Raw genomic sequence first — 17,489 nt, forward strand, 5'->3', positions numbered from 1 at the left:
TCTGACTTACTCAGTAATTTTAATATAGGCCAAGGACATGCTCTATCATAAGCACTAATGCTATTGCAATATGTTTGGATATTGCTTGATTATGTAGCTGAAAGTTATTCCATTCACTTACAAGAAATGTAGCACAAAAAATAAACGATGACAAATTTGGCTTTTCAAATGCAAGGGAATGTATACGAATAATCTTCTATTAGTACTAATTGAAATCATACAGATGGAAGTGAATGACAATGAGAATTATTATTCATCGGTATCAATATTGGTCATCCTTTAAAATATTATGAAACTATGCATTATTAAACTCCCAACATGTGGACCTTGGTTAAATGGAATGTTAGATATCAGAACTGATCAAGATACTACATGCCTGAGAGTTAAAAAAAAAAAAAAAAAAACTTTTTCAAGAAGAAAAAATACCACGTCCTATTCTATGTGTCATTTGGCACACTTAAATCCAAAGACTTACAATACCCTGAACTTTACTGCTAGTACCCTGCAAGTTTATCATTCATTTTTCACACACATATTTCAACATTTCACTTTCATCGTCACTTGACTATTTGATTCAAGACACTAGCTCCCATGAGTAATGTCAGAGATAGAACTTAAACCATCAGTTAACAAAACAAGATTAAGACTACAAGAAAAGTTGAAATTTAACTTTCAGAAACTATTAAAATGGCTGTCAAGCATAGACAACACCAAATACAATCACATAATAGATTGTTTGTACTTCATATTCTGCATATGGATGCAAAGATATCCTCACACTTTTGCATCTCAGTCCAATGCATATGAATTCATGATGGATACAGTACACCTTGACACAATGTGTAGACATACAATGTAATGTATGAGAAAGCCATGATAATTGTTCAAAACTTTCTACAGGAGCTGTGAAACTTTTGTAGTGACCAAGAGCGCACATTTATACAATACAAAAAAAAAATAAATACTAGCTGACAGACACTCTGGTTTCATTAGTTATTTAGTTTACTGTTCTTAAAGAATGAACCTTGGAATGGATTCTGTCATAAAGATTCTAGTGCCTGAACGTCCTGACTAACAGTTTTTGGATGTTGCATTTTCAAAATTTCTGAAGTGAAATCTCAGCTTAATAATGGTAAATGTTTTGTCTATCCTCATTTCTACAGAAATAAACACACAAAAAAACCCCCTGAAAACACTCAAATAGAAAGAGGATCAGCCACCAAATACAAACAGTGCACTCTACTTATAACGCAGTCCTCAGGACCGGCAGTTTTCTTTCGTAATATCGAAATTTTGTTATAACCAAACAAATAGACAATGGAAAAACATGGGATGTTGAGGTCTGAATTTTTACATCGTCGTGACCGAAATTTCATTGTAACTGTGATTGTTATAACGGGAGTGCACTGTACAATTGGAGGAATTGGGCTTTGATGTTTAAATGCAGGTAAGTGTGCTGGTAATGCAAGTATTTAAACACGGTTAATTCTAAACACCAGGGTAACATGCTTCATAAACTTACAAACATTTGAAATGTCAAAACTTTAAAAAAAAAAAAAAACATTATTTTTGATTTTGATCAGAATATCAAACACTTCAGCCAAATCATCCTCCTATTTTGTGCAGTTTTCTTTGCTTTTCCTTCTATGAAAAAAAAAACAGGATAAAGGGGAGATGGGTCAAGTATAACCATCATAGTAATGACCTTCAAAATAGCACCTTAGCCTCTTAGAAGCCTAAATATTATGGACCTTGATAATTTTTATGAAGTTATCAAAATCTTGCCTATCAAATCATTATTTCTCTATGTGCCAAATGTGTCTTACACCTATATTTGAAATCTTTTCTATTAAGTTGCTAGCTGCAAGTTTGTTGCATTGAGAGTGTTCTGCACTAGCAATGAAAACATTTGTCAGATAGGTGCAAGCCTTTAACCAAGACTAGTCAGCCAACTTGTGTTTGCTTTGTTTTTGTTGTTGCTGTATTTTGTATTGTTTTGGTTTGTGGGGAGGAGGGAGCAAAAAGGAGTTGCACAATTTATAGTGATGAGTGAAAAGAAAAATGATTATATTCATCTTTGGCTACATATGGTTTTGTATGATCTCTGGAACTGCATAAATAATTGCAATTTGATATACACAATTTCATATGCTCAATGTGTGAAATATGGAACAATATTGAGTAATAATTGTAAAATCAAATTCATGCACGCTGATTTTGGTGCTACCTTGGCAAAACATAATGTGGGATACAGTCATCATTTCATAACATTTATGAAACAGAAAGTACTAAATTCTAACTACAGTTAAATGTAGCTGAAAAGACGTTATATACATATTATTAGCATCTAAAAGCTTGATGGAATGTCTAGTTTCTACTTCATGATGTGTCATTTCTGTTTTCCACTAAAAAAATAGGCACACTTATCAAAGAAGTCCTTGGCATGCACAAACAAAATAAAATGTATTTGCACTTGTGTTTGTGTGCAAAATCTGAAGGCTTCTTAGAAACTGCATGATATTGAAACACCTATTAAAGAGATTAACATGTACATGTCCACAGAGCACAGTTGTATATGCTGAACAAAGATATGTGCTGAAGCATGGAGAGGGGGGAAAAACATTAAGAAAACTTTGCTAGAGCACACCAAAGTTTGACATTAAACAAAGAGCTGGATAACAGCAAATCTGACTCTAAAAATGATTCTAAATTAGCTTCCTAGGGTTTTTTTTTTCTTTTTTGTGCTGCTGCTGCTGTTACTGCTACAACACGACATAAAGTGAAACGAGGCGGGTTTGGGTGTGTGTGTGTGTTTTTTTTTTTTATAAATAGTTATGGGCGCTTGTTTTGCTCATGGTTGATATACACCTGTTTGCCACACAGCATGTGCCTACAGTGCATCGTGCTCCACCAACTCAACTCACTTTTGCAGGAGGTCATTGCTCCGTCTCTGCTCCGCCAGTTGGTCCAACATCTGGGCCTTTCCCATACGGGCCTTGGGGCTGTCGGGATATTTCTCCAGGATGGCCTCATACTTGTACAGTGCCTGGTCCACCTTTTTCTGTTTTGGGTCGTAGTTGTTGTTGTTGTGTTTTTGGTTTTTTTTAAGTCAAGAAATTTTGGAAAAGAGAGGAAAATATTCAATTCACTTCCTTGTGAACACTATGAATAGACGAATAAATCAATTACCTCACACACAGATCGAAAAAAAAAACCTTGTGAACAAATGTATGAATGAAAGAATGAATAAACAAATAGATACGACAATGAAAAAGAACAAGAGACCCGCGGGTCTAGCGCTCACCTGAGTATCGCAAGTTCACCTTTCACGCAGTCACTAATCTAAATTATTCACAGCTCTACCAAAATTTGACCAGGCACTCTCAAGTAGAAGATGAAAATGTACAATAAGGTCCCATTTTTTTAAAGATTCCTTAATTTGGGGGGATTGGGGCCCCCTGGGGCCCTCTGGGTGGGGCATGGTGCTCATTTTGATAAATTGTGATCCTGATCCCCTAGGGATGCTACTTGCCAAGTTTGACGAAAATCCATCATGAGGTTTTCAGGAAGAAGATGAAAATGTACAATTTAGGCCCCCATTTGGACCTTCCCAACCACCCCCCCCCCCTCCCCGAGGGGCACCCCTGGATCTCCTATGAACAAACTTGAAACTACAGTCATTAATGTACTCACTCATAGTATTATCTTAGCTCTATAACTTCTGATACTAGAGAAGATTTTAAAAGATTCCTTCATTTTGGGGGTGTGGGCCCCCCGGGGGCCCCCTGGGTGGGGCATGGTGCCCATTTTAACAAATTGAGATCCTAACCCCTTAGGGATGCTACCTGCCAAGTTTGGTGAAAATGGGTCATGGGGTTCTCAAGAAGATAAAAATGTACAATTTAGGCCCCATTAGGATCCCTCCTCACCCCCCTCCCCTGGGTCCCAAGGGGGGCACCCCTGATTCTGCCATGAACAAACTTGAAACTACAGTCATTAATGTACAAACTCATAGTATTAACTTAGCTCTATCACTTATGGTTCTAGAGAAGAAGATTTTTACAGATTCCTTAATTTTGGGGGGTTTGGGCCCCCTGGGGCCCCCTGGGTGGGGCATGGTGCCCATTTTAACAAATTGGGTTCCTAACCCCCTAGGGATGCTAGCTGCCAAGTTTGGTGAAAATGGGTCATGGGATTCTTAAGAAGAAGATGAAAATGTACAATTTAGGCCCCATTAGAACCCCTCCCCACCCCCCTCCCCTGGGTCCCAAGGGGGGCACCCCTGATTCTGCCATGAACAAACTTGAAACTACAGTCATCAATGTACTAACTCATAGTATTAACTTAGCTCTATCACTTCTGGTTCTAGAGAAGAAGATTTTTACATATTCCTTAATTTTGGGGGGTTTGGGCCCCCCTGGGGGCCCCCTGGGTGGGGCATGGTGCCCATTTTAACAAATTGAGTTCCTAACCCCCTAGGGATGCTACCTGCCAAGTTTGATGAAAATCGGTCTTGGGGTTTTCAAGAAGAAGATGAAAATGTAAAAAGTTTACGCACGACGCACGACGCACGACGGACGACGGACGACGGACGACGGACGACGGACGCCGGACGACGGACGCCGGACGAAGGGCGATCGCAATAGCTCACTTGAGCCTTTGGCTCAGGTGAGCTAAAAATTGACTTTCTGTTTATAGAAAACACAACTTGACATAAAGTGGTAGGTCAAGACCAATAAAATTCAGACGAGGTTAACACATCTTGATATTGAAGTCAGAAAATGACTTGTATACAATATACATGTAGTTTTGCTTCATTTTGTTGTCAACAGTGGAATCTTCAGAGATACTGGGACTGAGAGACTATAATCCTTTACTAGAGAGAAGGGGAAAAAATAAAAATAAAACATTTGCGAGAGCACACTACAGTTTGACATAAAACAAAGAGCTGGAAGGACTATAATCCTTTACTAGACCATCAATCGCTCGAAAATAGGCATGATTGTTTAGAAAAAAAAAAGTCTCTTTTTTAGCAGAGGTTGATGATGAATGATACATCTATGCTATCAAACATAAAATGATTGCACTTCCCATTTAACCCATGTTCTGCCACGGACAGTGTGAACAACACTATTTGGTTTATCTGTGCCAATTGGCAGTCGAAGCACACATAGGGTTAAACAGAACAGTATTTACAAGGTGGGACCCACCTCTTCAGCAAGTTTCTCTGCCTCTTGCAGCAGAGCAGCAATCTTTCTGTCCAGTGGGGCCACTTTAACTGCATCCTTGGAATTTTTTGATGAATCTTCTGCGAAAGGAAAGAAGAAAAGAGCATAGACACAGAATGCTGTCAATGCCACGTAACAAGAACATTACAAAAAGACAAAAAAGCTTTGCAATGGGTGGTAATTTGACATTTGAACAAAGGTTACAATTGGCACTGGAAATATATCCAGTATCAAACAAAGTTGCAGGTGATTTACCTAAATGCTTCATATCTGTTAATAAATTTTGCTTCACAAGCTGGTAAAATTCTTCATTTTTTTCCCCTGAGAAGAAAACATATAGCCATCTTTATCAACGCAAAAATTCCAAAAATGATTGAAATCTATCGTACTCGCTATAAACAAGAGACAAAATAAACCCATATGGTATTGTATCACTCTTTACCTGTTTTCTTTTCTTCTTTGCTGCTTTTCCCTGGTTTGGCATCAGGTTGCATAGCTCCCCTTTTATCCTCAGAACTCTTCTTTGCTTCAGATGGTGACTGTGCTGCTGGTGATGACGGTGCCTTAATTTCTGAAGGCTTTTCTTCCTGTATTGGTTTTGTAGTCTTTGCAGACCCGGGGGCAGGAGTGTCTTTTGGAGTCTTTTCTGTTGTTTTAGGAGCTGGTTGTTCCTCTGGTTTCGCAGGCTCCTTTGTGGATTCACTCGGCTTTTTTGCCTCCACCTTTTCTTCAGCCTTTGGTGGCTTGGTTTCAGGAGGTACATCTAGCTTTGCAGCACTATTCTCTGATTTTTCTGGTTGAGCTGGCTCCTTAGCCTTTGGTGGTTCACTTGTGGGAGCAGGTGGTGCTTGTTTAGGTTCCTCCTTTGGAGGCTTACCTGCAGGAGATGGTGGTGCTTGTTTGGTTTGTTCCTTTGGAGGCTTACTTGCAGGAAGAGGTGGTGATTCTTTTGTTTCCTTGGCTGGTACTTCTTTGACTTTCTTTGACTCCTTAGGTGTGTCTGCTGGCTCCTTAGGTGTGTCTGCCGGCTTTTGTTCTGGCACTGATTCCTTTGGAGTCTCAGTTGCATGAGGTGGTGGTGCTGGTTTTGTTTCCTTGGCAGGCACGTCTCTGTCTTTCTTTGACTCCTTGGGTGTGTCTGCTGGCTTCTGTTTTGGCAGTGAATCCTTTTGGGGCTCAGTCGCAGGAGGTGGTGGTGGTGGTTCTGTTTGCTTGGCCGGTACTTCTTTGTTTTTCTTTGACTCCTTGGGTGTGTCTGCTGGCTTCTGCTCTGGAACTGATTTCTTTGGAGTCTCAGTTGCAGGTGATGGTGGCACTGGTTTTGTCTCCTTGGGAGATTCTTCTTTGACTTTCTTGGTATCCTTTGGTGTGTCTGCTTGCTTTTGTTCCAACACTGATTCCTTTTGCAGGTGGCTCAGGTGCAGGAGATGGTGGTGGTGGTTCTGTTTGCTTGGCAGGTACTTCTTTGTTTTTCTTTGACTCCTTGGGTGTGTCTGCTGGCTTCTGTTCTGGCACTGATTCCTTTAGAGTCTCAGTTGCAGGTGCTGCTGCTGCTGGTTTTGTCTCCTTGGCAGGTACTTCTTTTGGAGGCTTACTAGCAGGAGGTGGTGGTGCTTCCTTGGTCTCCTTGGCAGGTACTTCTTTGTCTTTCTTTGACTCCTTGGATGTGTCTCCTGGCTTTTGTGCTGGCAGTGATTCCTTAGGCAGCTCAGTTGCAGGTGATGGTGGCACTGGCTTTGTCTTCTTGGCAGGTTCTTCTTTGACTTTCTTGTTATCCTTTGGTGTGTCTGTGGGCTTTTCTTGTTTGACAGTTTCCTTCGGTGGCTCAGTTGCAGGGGATGGCAGTGCTGGCTTTTCCTGTTTGGTTGGTTTTTCCTTGCCTTTTTCAGTATCCTTTTCTTTAAGGACAGATTCCTTTGATGGCTCAGTTAGAGGAGGCGGAGGTGCTGGTTTTGTCTGTTTGGCAGGTGCTTCCTCAGTCTTCTTGTCTTGCTGAACAGGATCTTTGGTCTTTTGGAATTCCTCGACAGGCGGTGGTGGCAGTGGCTTTTTCTTCTTCTCATCATTTTGCTCACTGGCTGGAGGAGGGGGAGGAGGAGGAGGAGCTGATTTTGGAGTCTCCTCATCAGGCTGTTTATCAGTTGGCGGTAGCATCGGCTTTTTTGTCTTCATGGCATTTTGCTCCCTTGCTGGAGGAGGGGGAGGAGGAGGAGGCTCGGTTTCTGAGGTCTCCTTGTCAGGTTGTTTATCAGTTTTCTTCATATCCTTAGAGGTTTCCTTGTGATCATCCTTTGTTTCCCTGGCAGTCCTCTTTGGTGTGACTTTCTTTCCTTTTGGAGATGTTGTCTCCTCCACCTTGGCTTCACTTGGTTTGCGCTTTTTGTCTTTGTCATCCTTTATGGTTTCTTTAGCTGATTCTGTTCTCACCGATGTCTCTTTGTCCCTAGTAGAAGCATCTTCTGGTTTAGCTTCTGCTGCAGGTTTTTCTTCCTTCTTCTCCTCTCCAGTACTTCCTCCTGATTCTTGGTTTGGTGTTGAGTCCCCTTGAGGAGCTTTCACAGTATCCTTGCTTTCCACAGTATCTTTGACCTTATCAGGTGTTTCTCCACCAGCAGGGGCCTCCGAGTCTACCTCCTCTCTCCCTTTTGTGGTGTCTGGTTTGGGTTCCTCAGGCACACTCTCACTCCACGTGTCCTGTGTATCTGTGAGTGGCTGTTTTTGGCCAGGAGTGACATTTTTCCTCACTTCCTTCCCTGCAAGTACCACAAGAAATGGAACAGGAAAAGAGAATATCTGTTAACCTGCAGTCCAGTTTGTATGTGGACACAAGGAAGGTCATTCAAAATGCAAACCATGAGAGTGAATATCTCTTCCATGTTCTGCAAGAATCATCTAGCAGACCTACAGTCTGCCATTTTTCTAATTTAAGGATGGCATGACGATCTGTGGGTTGTTGAAGGCACACATCTACTGAACACTAGATCACTATATGAAGTCTACTAATGCATACATGGCGAATGGCCCTTCAATATGAGACAAGTTTCTCACTGTGCTGGTACACCCAGATGTGGCCTTGTACCAGCTAAACGTTCATGTCAATCAGTCACATGGCCATCTCCTATTCAGGGACTCCCATCTCCCATCTCCATTTTCATGTGACACAGCAGAGGATGAAGATCTCATTTTGATTCTCTCCATTAGTATTTTTATCACTCTCAAACTGATTTAAGGGGGCTCTTTGGTAACTCATGAAGAACCTTGAACTTTAAACTTAAGAAATAGCTAGAATCATATGATGAAAGTGTCAAAGAAAGGCAGTTTCCCTATTTCAAAATAATGCAAAAGTTTATGATAAAGATGACCCTTGTTCCACGAAGGTATTGAGGAGCATCCCTCATTCAATCTTCAACACTCTTTCCTGGTATCCCCTGAACTAGCAAATCATTTTTTTCAAGTATTAGCTGTGACAAATATCTCACAAAACAGGGCACTCGCATTTCTTATTACCCCTAGAATTGACTTTTTCTCTCCAAGGGAGATGCATGAGTAGTGAATCTAAGCAAATATAAGTGATTAATAATAGACATAAAGCTTATAAAAACTGCATTAACAGATGCATAAATTACAGTGTTTTTGTTGGGTCTTCTGCCCACCAAAAGACCTTACACAAAGGTGGTGAATATCTGTCTACACAGGATGACATTAAACTAATGGTGAATGTAATGATAAAACCTTCAGTTGTAAATGAAGGTGCAAAGAGTATCAACCTACAGTGTGAATTAAGGTGTACATACTTTCCCTTTTTTTCGGGGGGGGGGGGGGGGGGGAGGGGGAATAAACTGGAAAGCACCTGTGGCTGCAGTAAATATACAGGTGAGGTTAAAAAACGGTCAAGTACCGTTTTCAAAGTTTCGCTACAAGTTATATAGGCCCGCCCTTTTATCACCGAGGTACTAATCTCTAAGAGCATAAATTGTCTGAGTGTGATGCACGATTTCCCAGCAAGACCGGGGCAATCATTTATGCCAGACAGGGACTACACAGTGCAAAGGCGACTGGCGTTATCTGCAGTAATTGGGCACGCTGCCTGACCAAATGATGTAATGAATTCAATTTGGAGGGGAGGGAGCCAAACACACATGGCTAATCACACGAGCCAAGTGCTGACGACTCTCCCGGTCTGTTTGCGAGGACCATTGATAATATCCGATCCAAGAAGATGGATATCTTGTCGAACATCAAGCTAAAAGCATTAGACATTCCAACTCAAAAGATTAAGAAAGCAAATTCAATGTAGCTTTCATCCCTGTGGTACATGTGCCTCAGAGATGCCATTCTTGAATAGAGCATTGCAGTATTCTGAGAACAGAAAAGGTGTTGTTGTTGTTTTTTCAGAAAAACAGCATTTTTGCTTTTCCTGCAATCGACCTTTCCATTAATACAATTTTGGAAACCAGTACTTTCTGTGAAACCTGTGCAGTATATTTGGAAAAAAAAAAAACAAGCCAAAAAAAAAAAAAGACAGAAAAAAAAACAAAGCTAGAAACAGCACTTAATACTGAAGAAAAGTAACATTTGCTATGTCTGGTGCCTGTTTAATTTTGCAGAAGATCAGATTAAACAAATTATGTCAACAGCATTATGGCTCACATTCAAATTTGTTCCTCTTGGGTATATGGGAAACATGTACTTGGGTGGGAGTGTTATGGTTTAAGAAAAGACCTTCTTTATTATTTCACAGCCTAGAAACAACAAAAACCCTGGAAAAAGGAGAACAGAACCAAGTAGGATGAAACAGTCCAAAACTGCCATATCAACAGGATGTTTGTGGTGTTGTTTCCTTTTTTGTTTTTGTTTTTACCTCTCATTATGACCCCTCAAAATAAAGCGGACTTTCTACTCAGAAAACAAAAGTCCTATCATTCCAGGAAGAGCCATCAGATGTTGATCAAGACTTAAAACCAGATTAAAAGTTAAGCTTCTGAATAGAAATTTGCTAGAAAAATGGTCTGGATATTCAGGGACAAGTATACCCTGGTACCTCTTTCTGCTAAACTCCAGGGATAATCAAGTGGAATTTTAGGCCTACAATCAATGCTAGTTCAATATGGTGAATGGATTAGCCAATCAAAGAGCTTGCATGTATGATAGAAATTTGCTAGAAAATGGTAGGATATTCAAGGACAAGTATGCCCTGTACATCTTTCTGCTAAACTCCAGGGATAATCAAGTGGAATTTTAGGCCTACAATGTATATCAATGCTATATCACTATGGTGAATGGATTAGCCAATCACAGAGCTTGCATTCAGCGTTTTCCTTCACATTATATGATACTGGGTTTACCACAGAACTACAAACAATAGATATATATTAGCAAAGTGAAGAGTTTGTTTGCAAAAACCGATAAGTCCATTTTTGAAGATTTTGAAGTACGGTCTCTGTCATAAAGTACAAAATAATACCTTTTAAATGATATATTGGTTACTACATATAAAGGTATATTTTTAAGTTATGGTCAAAAGAAGCAAAATTTTTCTTATTATTCTCTTTATTTTTCTTGACCTTTATTCGCAAATATCTCCATTTGACAAATATGGACTTATCGGTTTTCGCAAACAAACTCTTCAAGTGTATATTCCCTCACTATAGTCACTCATATTTCTTTTGTCACAGTTCATAGTGATTACCTTTGCTTCTTCCTGAAACTATCCAGTATAATTCTACCTATTTGCACTGGCATTAGTATCTGTGTATACTGTCACCATTCTTGCACCATTTTGAGTTGTTTGTAGATTGTATAGCTTCATACTGCATGCTAGAACTCCCTTATTGACTGATGTTGATGGTAATATCTATATGCTACAAGTCTAACTTTGTTGTAAATCCCTTAACATTCACGTCCATGACTATTAAAGGACAAGTTCACCTTCATAAACATAAGGATTGAGAGAATGTAGCAATATTAGTAGAACACATCATTGAAAGTTTGAGGAAAATCAGACAATCCGTTCAAAAGTTATGAATTTTTGAAGTTTTTGTGCAGTAACCGCTGGATGAGAAGACTACTGCAGTGTATGAATAACTTAGATGTCACATGCGTACAACAATATAAGGAAAATATAAAGAGAATTTCACAAAATTCCATCTTTTGAAAAAAGTACACATTCCCCTGACTCGTTACCGACAAATGTTATGGGTAATATTATTCCCCCTCCTTTTAGAAAGAGGCAAGTCAAGTGCTCTTTTATTATGCGAGAAAAGTGAAAATATGTTGAATTTTCTTTTACATTTTCTTTATACTGTTGTACGCATATGACTCACAAGCTGTAGTAGTCTCCTCATCCAGCGGTTCCAACACAAAAATTTTTAAAATTCATAACTTTTGCATCGATTGTCCAATTTTCCTCAAACTTTCACTGATGTGTTCTACTAATACTGTTGCATTCTCTCAATCCTTATGTTTATGAAGGTGAACTTGTCCTTTAAGAAAAAGATGTCTTTAACTGAACACTGTATGCTGTACATTATTTGTCAAATGTGTACGAATTCACAGATTTAATTACTACCTATATGTAATGCAATTTCTTTTTATTCAGCTCCAATTATATTTCTTTAACTTCATTTCACTATTCAATTTCTATTTCCCAAGCGTGTATGAGTCCAGTCCCATGCCATTTAAATCACTTGATATGTTGAGCATCAGCCAAGCCATTTTCTACTATAACAAACATGTTTGTGTCCTGCGTCAGGCAATAAATTCTTCATCCGCTCATGCTGCTCATATCATGGCAGGTAAGAAAAGAAAAAATAAAATGAAACGACAAGAACGAAACACATAAAAAATTCTCATTACTTCTGGAACAATAACTCTCCACTCCAAAACAATCTATTGTCCCCTATATTGTACTCATTTATCATCTTGTGTGTGTGTGTGTGTGTGTATGCAGTGTAAGCAGGAAATAAACTTCCAATGTGCTGTGCTTACACAAATCACATTCCGCTGAATTCATGACCCCAAAATGTTGTTCTTCAGTTCAATGTCTACCTTACCACCATTCTCCTAACAATACACAGAAAGCCAGTTGCGCTGTTTAACAATCCCATTTTTTCCCCTCGAGTCTCACGCACAGTCGAGATAGGGCAGGATGTTCAGGCAGACAGTCGTGCCAGATAAACAGCTGATACCTGAATTGACATTACGTGGCTGTACCCCTATTATCACGTCCTCGTCAGTTTCATCCACCAGGCAAAGCACAAGCTACAAAATCCCCAGATTTTAAAGGGGAAACTTTGCCAAATATACATGTCGATTGAGAGAGTGTGGCAATAATAGAATTCATCAGTGAGGTATAAGGAAAATCAGATGATCCTTTCAAAAGGTAAAAATACTTCAAGATTCAGTGGCACCATTGCTGGAGGACAACACTACAATAATTTATGATGTCACTGCAGAATTATATGATAATACACCGATCTACAGTACAAGTAGATTTCCATAAAATTTCAATAAGGGGGCTACAGGTACAGAAAAGTTGATGATCCATTCAAAATGTATGAATATATGTGATCGTGCACCTCAAAACGAACATAAAGTCGCACACACTGATTTTGCGTGAGGACTGAAAATAAGTGAAATGGGTCAACCTAGCCGAACTTGACTTTTTCATATTTTCTGAAAGAGCGGGTCATCTTTTACATTATGCTTAAATTTGGTATCATAAAACGGGCAGGAAAGTGTGTTTTTTGAGTAGTTTATCTCGAACATTTTTGGTAGAACAGTGTGATTAGGTGTGTCTTTAGAATCCCTTTTTCATTTCTGAAAAACCTTGTCCACACTCTTCACTTTCAACTCTAATAACTTTTGAAAGGATAGTGCTACTGCTTTGAAAATTGACAATAATTATGGACAGAATGTGTTAATGAGGCATACTTAATTTCAGCTTAATCTGATAATTCCTTCATTGTTGTTACTCTGGTGGTTTACTTCCTGTTTTTTGTCCCATTCATCACACAGCCAGCACGCTTTGGTAAAGATTAAGCGCTTGAATAGACACTGTACTTCAGAGCCTCTTTTCTCAGTTAACGCTTTTCCTGAGTTTGTGCTTTCTTTCCAATATTTAGATAGGTTAGGAGAGTCCATTTGATTTGAACTATACATCATTTTAAAGCTTAAAGTCTGCTCTTTCAGAATATGGTCTCAACTAAAAATTCATGTCTGGCGACTTTTTGTTTGTTTTGAGGTGCAGAGTCACATATCAGGATCCAGTGCCGCCATTGCTGGGTGACATCAGTGCATATAATTTATGATGTCACTGCAGAAAGATGATTTATGAAAATATACCTACAGTACAAGTAGATTTCCATAAAATTTCAATTAGGGAGCTATAGGTACAGGAGCATTGATGGATTCACACTTTGGAGATAATATAGTTTTCTATTCACAAGGGTGATCTACAAATGTATCAGATAAATTAGTGCATGACAACTGGCTAAGTGTTGTGATGGATAGAAGTGAGCAATATCAAATTACAGGTTAAGTGTACGGTATATGTTTCTTTATGGCCAGGGGTTATCCCAGAAGCAATAAATAAACACACAACAGAACAAACAACATGCATGACCTTTCTAGTCTTTGAAATAGAGGTGCAAAGGAAAATATCTAGAATTCATTTACATCCTTATTGTTACACTGTCAGTGAAGACCTACCAATCGTGAGTGTACTAGAAGAAAATAAAATGTGAAGAGTTTGGTCGTAAAAACCGATAAGTCCATTTTTGAAGATTTTGAAGTACGGTCTCTGTCATAAAGTACAAAATAATACCTTTTAAATGATATATTGGTCACTACATACAAAGGTACATTTTTGAAGTTATGGTCAACAGAAGCAAAAATTTTCTTATTATTCTCTTTATTTTTCTTGACCTTTCATTGCAAATATCTCCATTTGGCAAATATGGACTTATCGGTTTTTGCGAACAAACTCTTCATGTATTGGATATACTATGCTCATCCAGCACAGTGGGCAACCAGTCAAACTTTTCATAGTAGCCATTTTGAGCTTTATTTCTGAGTCTACAAGGAAACTGAATCCATACTGATGGTATTTCATCTTTGAAGAAGAAGAAAAAGCACAAACGAACATTGAAAGGGTGAGAAATCTGACGACTCCGGTAGCCCTCTTAACCCGCTGAGGACGAGTCCCGAGTATACTCGGGTGAGCGTCTATGGGAAATATGTGTTGTACGATAGCAAAATCAAACCGTCCTCAACGGGTTAACTTCAGTGGGAGTAGGTATTAAACATGATCTATTAAAAACTTCTACTAAATTGGTGATTGTTCAGATCGTTGCAGAGAGTGTTTGCTTTAACCCATTGAGGACGAGTCCCAAGTATACTTTGGCAAGTGTCTATGGGAAATGAGTGTTGTAGCAAAATCAGCCCATCCTCAATGGGTTAATACAAATTTCTTCATCGCAGTAATAAACCCCCATCACAAAAACAGAAACTTACTTTCTTTTCCCACCTAACTTGGTGGTGTCAGTCTTACAATGATTGTTGACAATTCCTAAGAGGCACTGTCACTCTCCAATACAGTCTTAGCCTAATGCCATGTGACTAACTCATTAATTAGCCTCTAATTGTGTGTTCCTGAGACAGGCAGATATAACACAGCTGTTTTGGAGCAACCGTATAACAGCCATTGTGAGCAATCAGCATTAAAATGGTTTCTGTTTTAGACCATTGTCTGGTCAGGATGTTAAAGGGACTCATCACATGGTAATACATTATCACATAGTTTACACATAGGACTATCAATAATTGCAATAATTGTAATGATAACAAAGATATTAGCCAAGTGAGGAAGAAAAAAGAAGTACAGTGAAATACTAGTAGTAGTAGCAGTAGTAATGATAATGATCATATACAATAATGATATTGATAATTACTGATCATTACCACAAATACTAAACATTTTCACAATAATAACTTAATGTATAAAAGCAATTATTAAATCATAATTATTATAGGAATATAATAAGGATTAAAACAAATGAGAGAATATATCAGAAATGGACACTCATACATTATATTTCATACAATTTTGCATCGTGGGAGTGACAGGGAGAACGATATCCAAGATTCCTTGAGCTCGAAAATTTGAGCATATATACAGTACCCTGTGAGTGGCATTTTGGAATCGGATCAGTGTTTCAAAATGCTGATTCTGCTTTCACAAATTTGAACATAAATACACCCATAGAGAGAGAGAGAGGGGGGGGGGGGGGGGAGGGATGGGGGTGTTGGAGGGGCAGGGATGGGAGTGTTGGAGGGGCAGGGATGGGGGTTTTGGAGGGGGAGGGATGGGGGTGTTGGAGGGGCAGGGATGGGGGATGTTGGAGGGGCAGCTCAGCACAAGGTCATGAGCCGTGGCTGTCATTTTTTCGTCAGCTGACAATTTTGAGTTACAAGTGATGATGACCCAAGGTCGCTGATTCAGTGCTGAAACCTGGAATGGGGACTTTGTAGTGTGCATTTGCTTAGAGACAGTGTATGATCATGTCTCCATAATGGATACATACTGGTGTTGTAGCAAAATCAGCCCGTCCTCAACGGGTTGAAAGGTGGCGTATACCTCTAGAGGGAAAACTGATAATCCCAAAGCCCATTTGCATACACCTGAAAATAATGGTCTTGTCAAATCAATTTCAATAATGCAATGCAAAAACAGATAGTAGTAATTGATTTATGAAACACACACAAAAAGAATTCCATGTTGTGATGCAAAATTCAGATCATTTTGCTTTTGTTTGTTTTTTAACTTTCACCATGATCTGCTTTGTGCAATGCAGGCAAGGATACTATTAACATTGTATTCTGAGGACTGAAAATATTTACTTTTTGGTGCCAAAAAAAAAAGAATTTTACCTTCCCTCCAAAGGCATGAGCAGTGGCATTAAGTCATACAATTTTGGGAAAAACAATATTTTCCGGGAAACCTGCAGTATTTTGGGCAAGTAAAACAGCACAAAATCCTGCCAAAAATGTAAAAGTTGGCATGTCTGGCAATGTGTGTGAATGGCTAATTAAGTTTGAAAGCACAGACTGAGGGTGCCTATAGTATCATACGCCAGTCATTGTCCAGGCATGTACAGTATGTTCCGTTTGGAAATTGAAGAAAGCACTTTTACTGAGTGAAGTGTTTCTGCCTTTGAAAGCCAGAAAATATACAGTAAAACTAGAGATGTTCATGTGCATTTTAAGTTTGCAAATTTTGCGAGAGTGCTTTCAATGTGCAATTTTTATATTAAGATGCACACAAAAGTTCTTCTATATTATGTGCACTGAATGCCAGTGGCAATTTGTGAAAATCATCAGTACTGCAAAAAAGACTGTCAGCTCTAATTCGCGAAAACTTCATACCGCAAAAATATCTTGCTTTAATTACAGTATATGTCACACTGTTTGTTTTGTTCAATACCTTTTTCATGGCAAAAGTAACAGTTCTTGAAAGAGTGTGAGTCTTTTCATGAAAACTTGGTGAAAGTTATGAAAAGAGCATTCAGGCAGCATATTATCTCCCTTGTGGTTCCACCTTTATCACAGTAAGGTGATTTGTGTTAACTTGAAGTTATGCCAGCTCCATGTTGTAAATCTACATGCAACTAAAATGAGTTCATTTCAGATTTTAGTAGATTTTCTTGCGGTTATGGGCATCAATGTTAACTTCAAGACAGCTATATTTCACCCTGTGTTCACACTGTTGCTGCTCCAGTATCATTCAAGCAACCATTTTCAGGCTAACTTAATGTTAATAAACCAGCTCGGTGTGAATCCAACTTTTGTCCTCACCTGGGTCGTTGACCTCTGCCACAGTGGGTTGCGTTTCTCCATCCTGTTTTAGTTCCCCATCTGTCCACAAAAATAGAAGGATATTAAAGACTGAATGGAGTCCAGGTGCAATTCAGAAGTTCATTGCAAAACAGCTTCCTCTAAAGAGTTCAAATCAATTTGTCAAACTTAAGGCCTACAATTCACCCACTTGTTGCACTCTCACACAAAGCCACATCATAGTCAATGTTGCCTGCGAGGTTTTTACTATTAACCCGTAGAGAACAGAGTGATTTTGCTACAGCACGCATTTCCCATAGACACCTGCCCGAGTACTCTGGACTCATCCTCAACGGGTTAAAGTTTATATTACTGGTGATTCAGGGTTTTGCAAGGGATAACGTATGCAATCCTTGCACATAATCTCTG

The 17,489-nt window shown here is 39.1% G+C and overlaps 1 protein-coding gene across 1 annotated transcript in view; it reads right to left on the reverse strand.

Annotated features, from left to right (window-relative positions):
- LOC139739472 (uncharacterized) overlaps positions 1-17,141 on the reverse strand; it is a gene marked incomplete at its 5' end in the record, with an annotated part of 37,382 nt that extends 20,241 nt beyond the window's left edge. Inside the window, 5 exons of the mRNA XM_071650075.1 lie at positions 2,925-3,061; positions 5,211-5,308; positions 5,671-6,628; positions 6,690-7,981; positions 17,082-17,141. Of these exons, the coding sequence (XP_071506176.1) occupies positions 2,925-3,061; positions 5,211-5,308; positions 5,671-6,628; positions 6,690-7,981; positions 17,082-17,141 (2,545 nt within the window). The remainder of the gene's footprint in view (positions 1-2,924; positions 3,062-5,210; positions 5,309-5,670; positions 6,629-6,689; positions 7,982-17,081) is intronic.
- Positions 17,142-17,489: the final 348 nt, after the last annotated feature.

Source organism: Diadema antillarum, unplaced genomic scaffold (assembly GCF_040938485.1).
Source record: "Diadema antillarum isolate AM-2024a unplaced genomic scaffold, OU_Dant_1.0 seq00000799_RagTag, whole genome shotgun sequence".
NCBI classification, from domain to species: Eukaryota; Metazoa; Echinodermata; class Echinoidea; order Diadematoida; family Diadematidae; genus Diadema; species Diadema antillarum.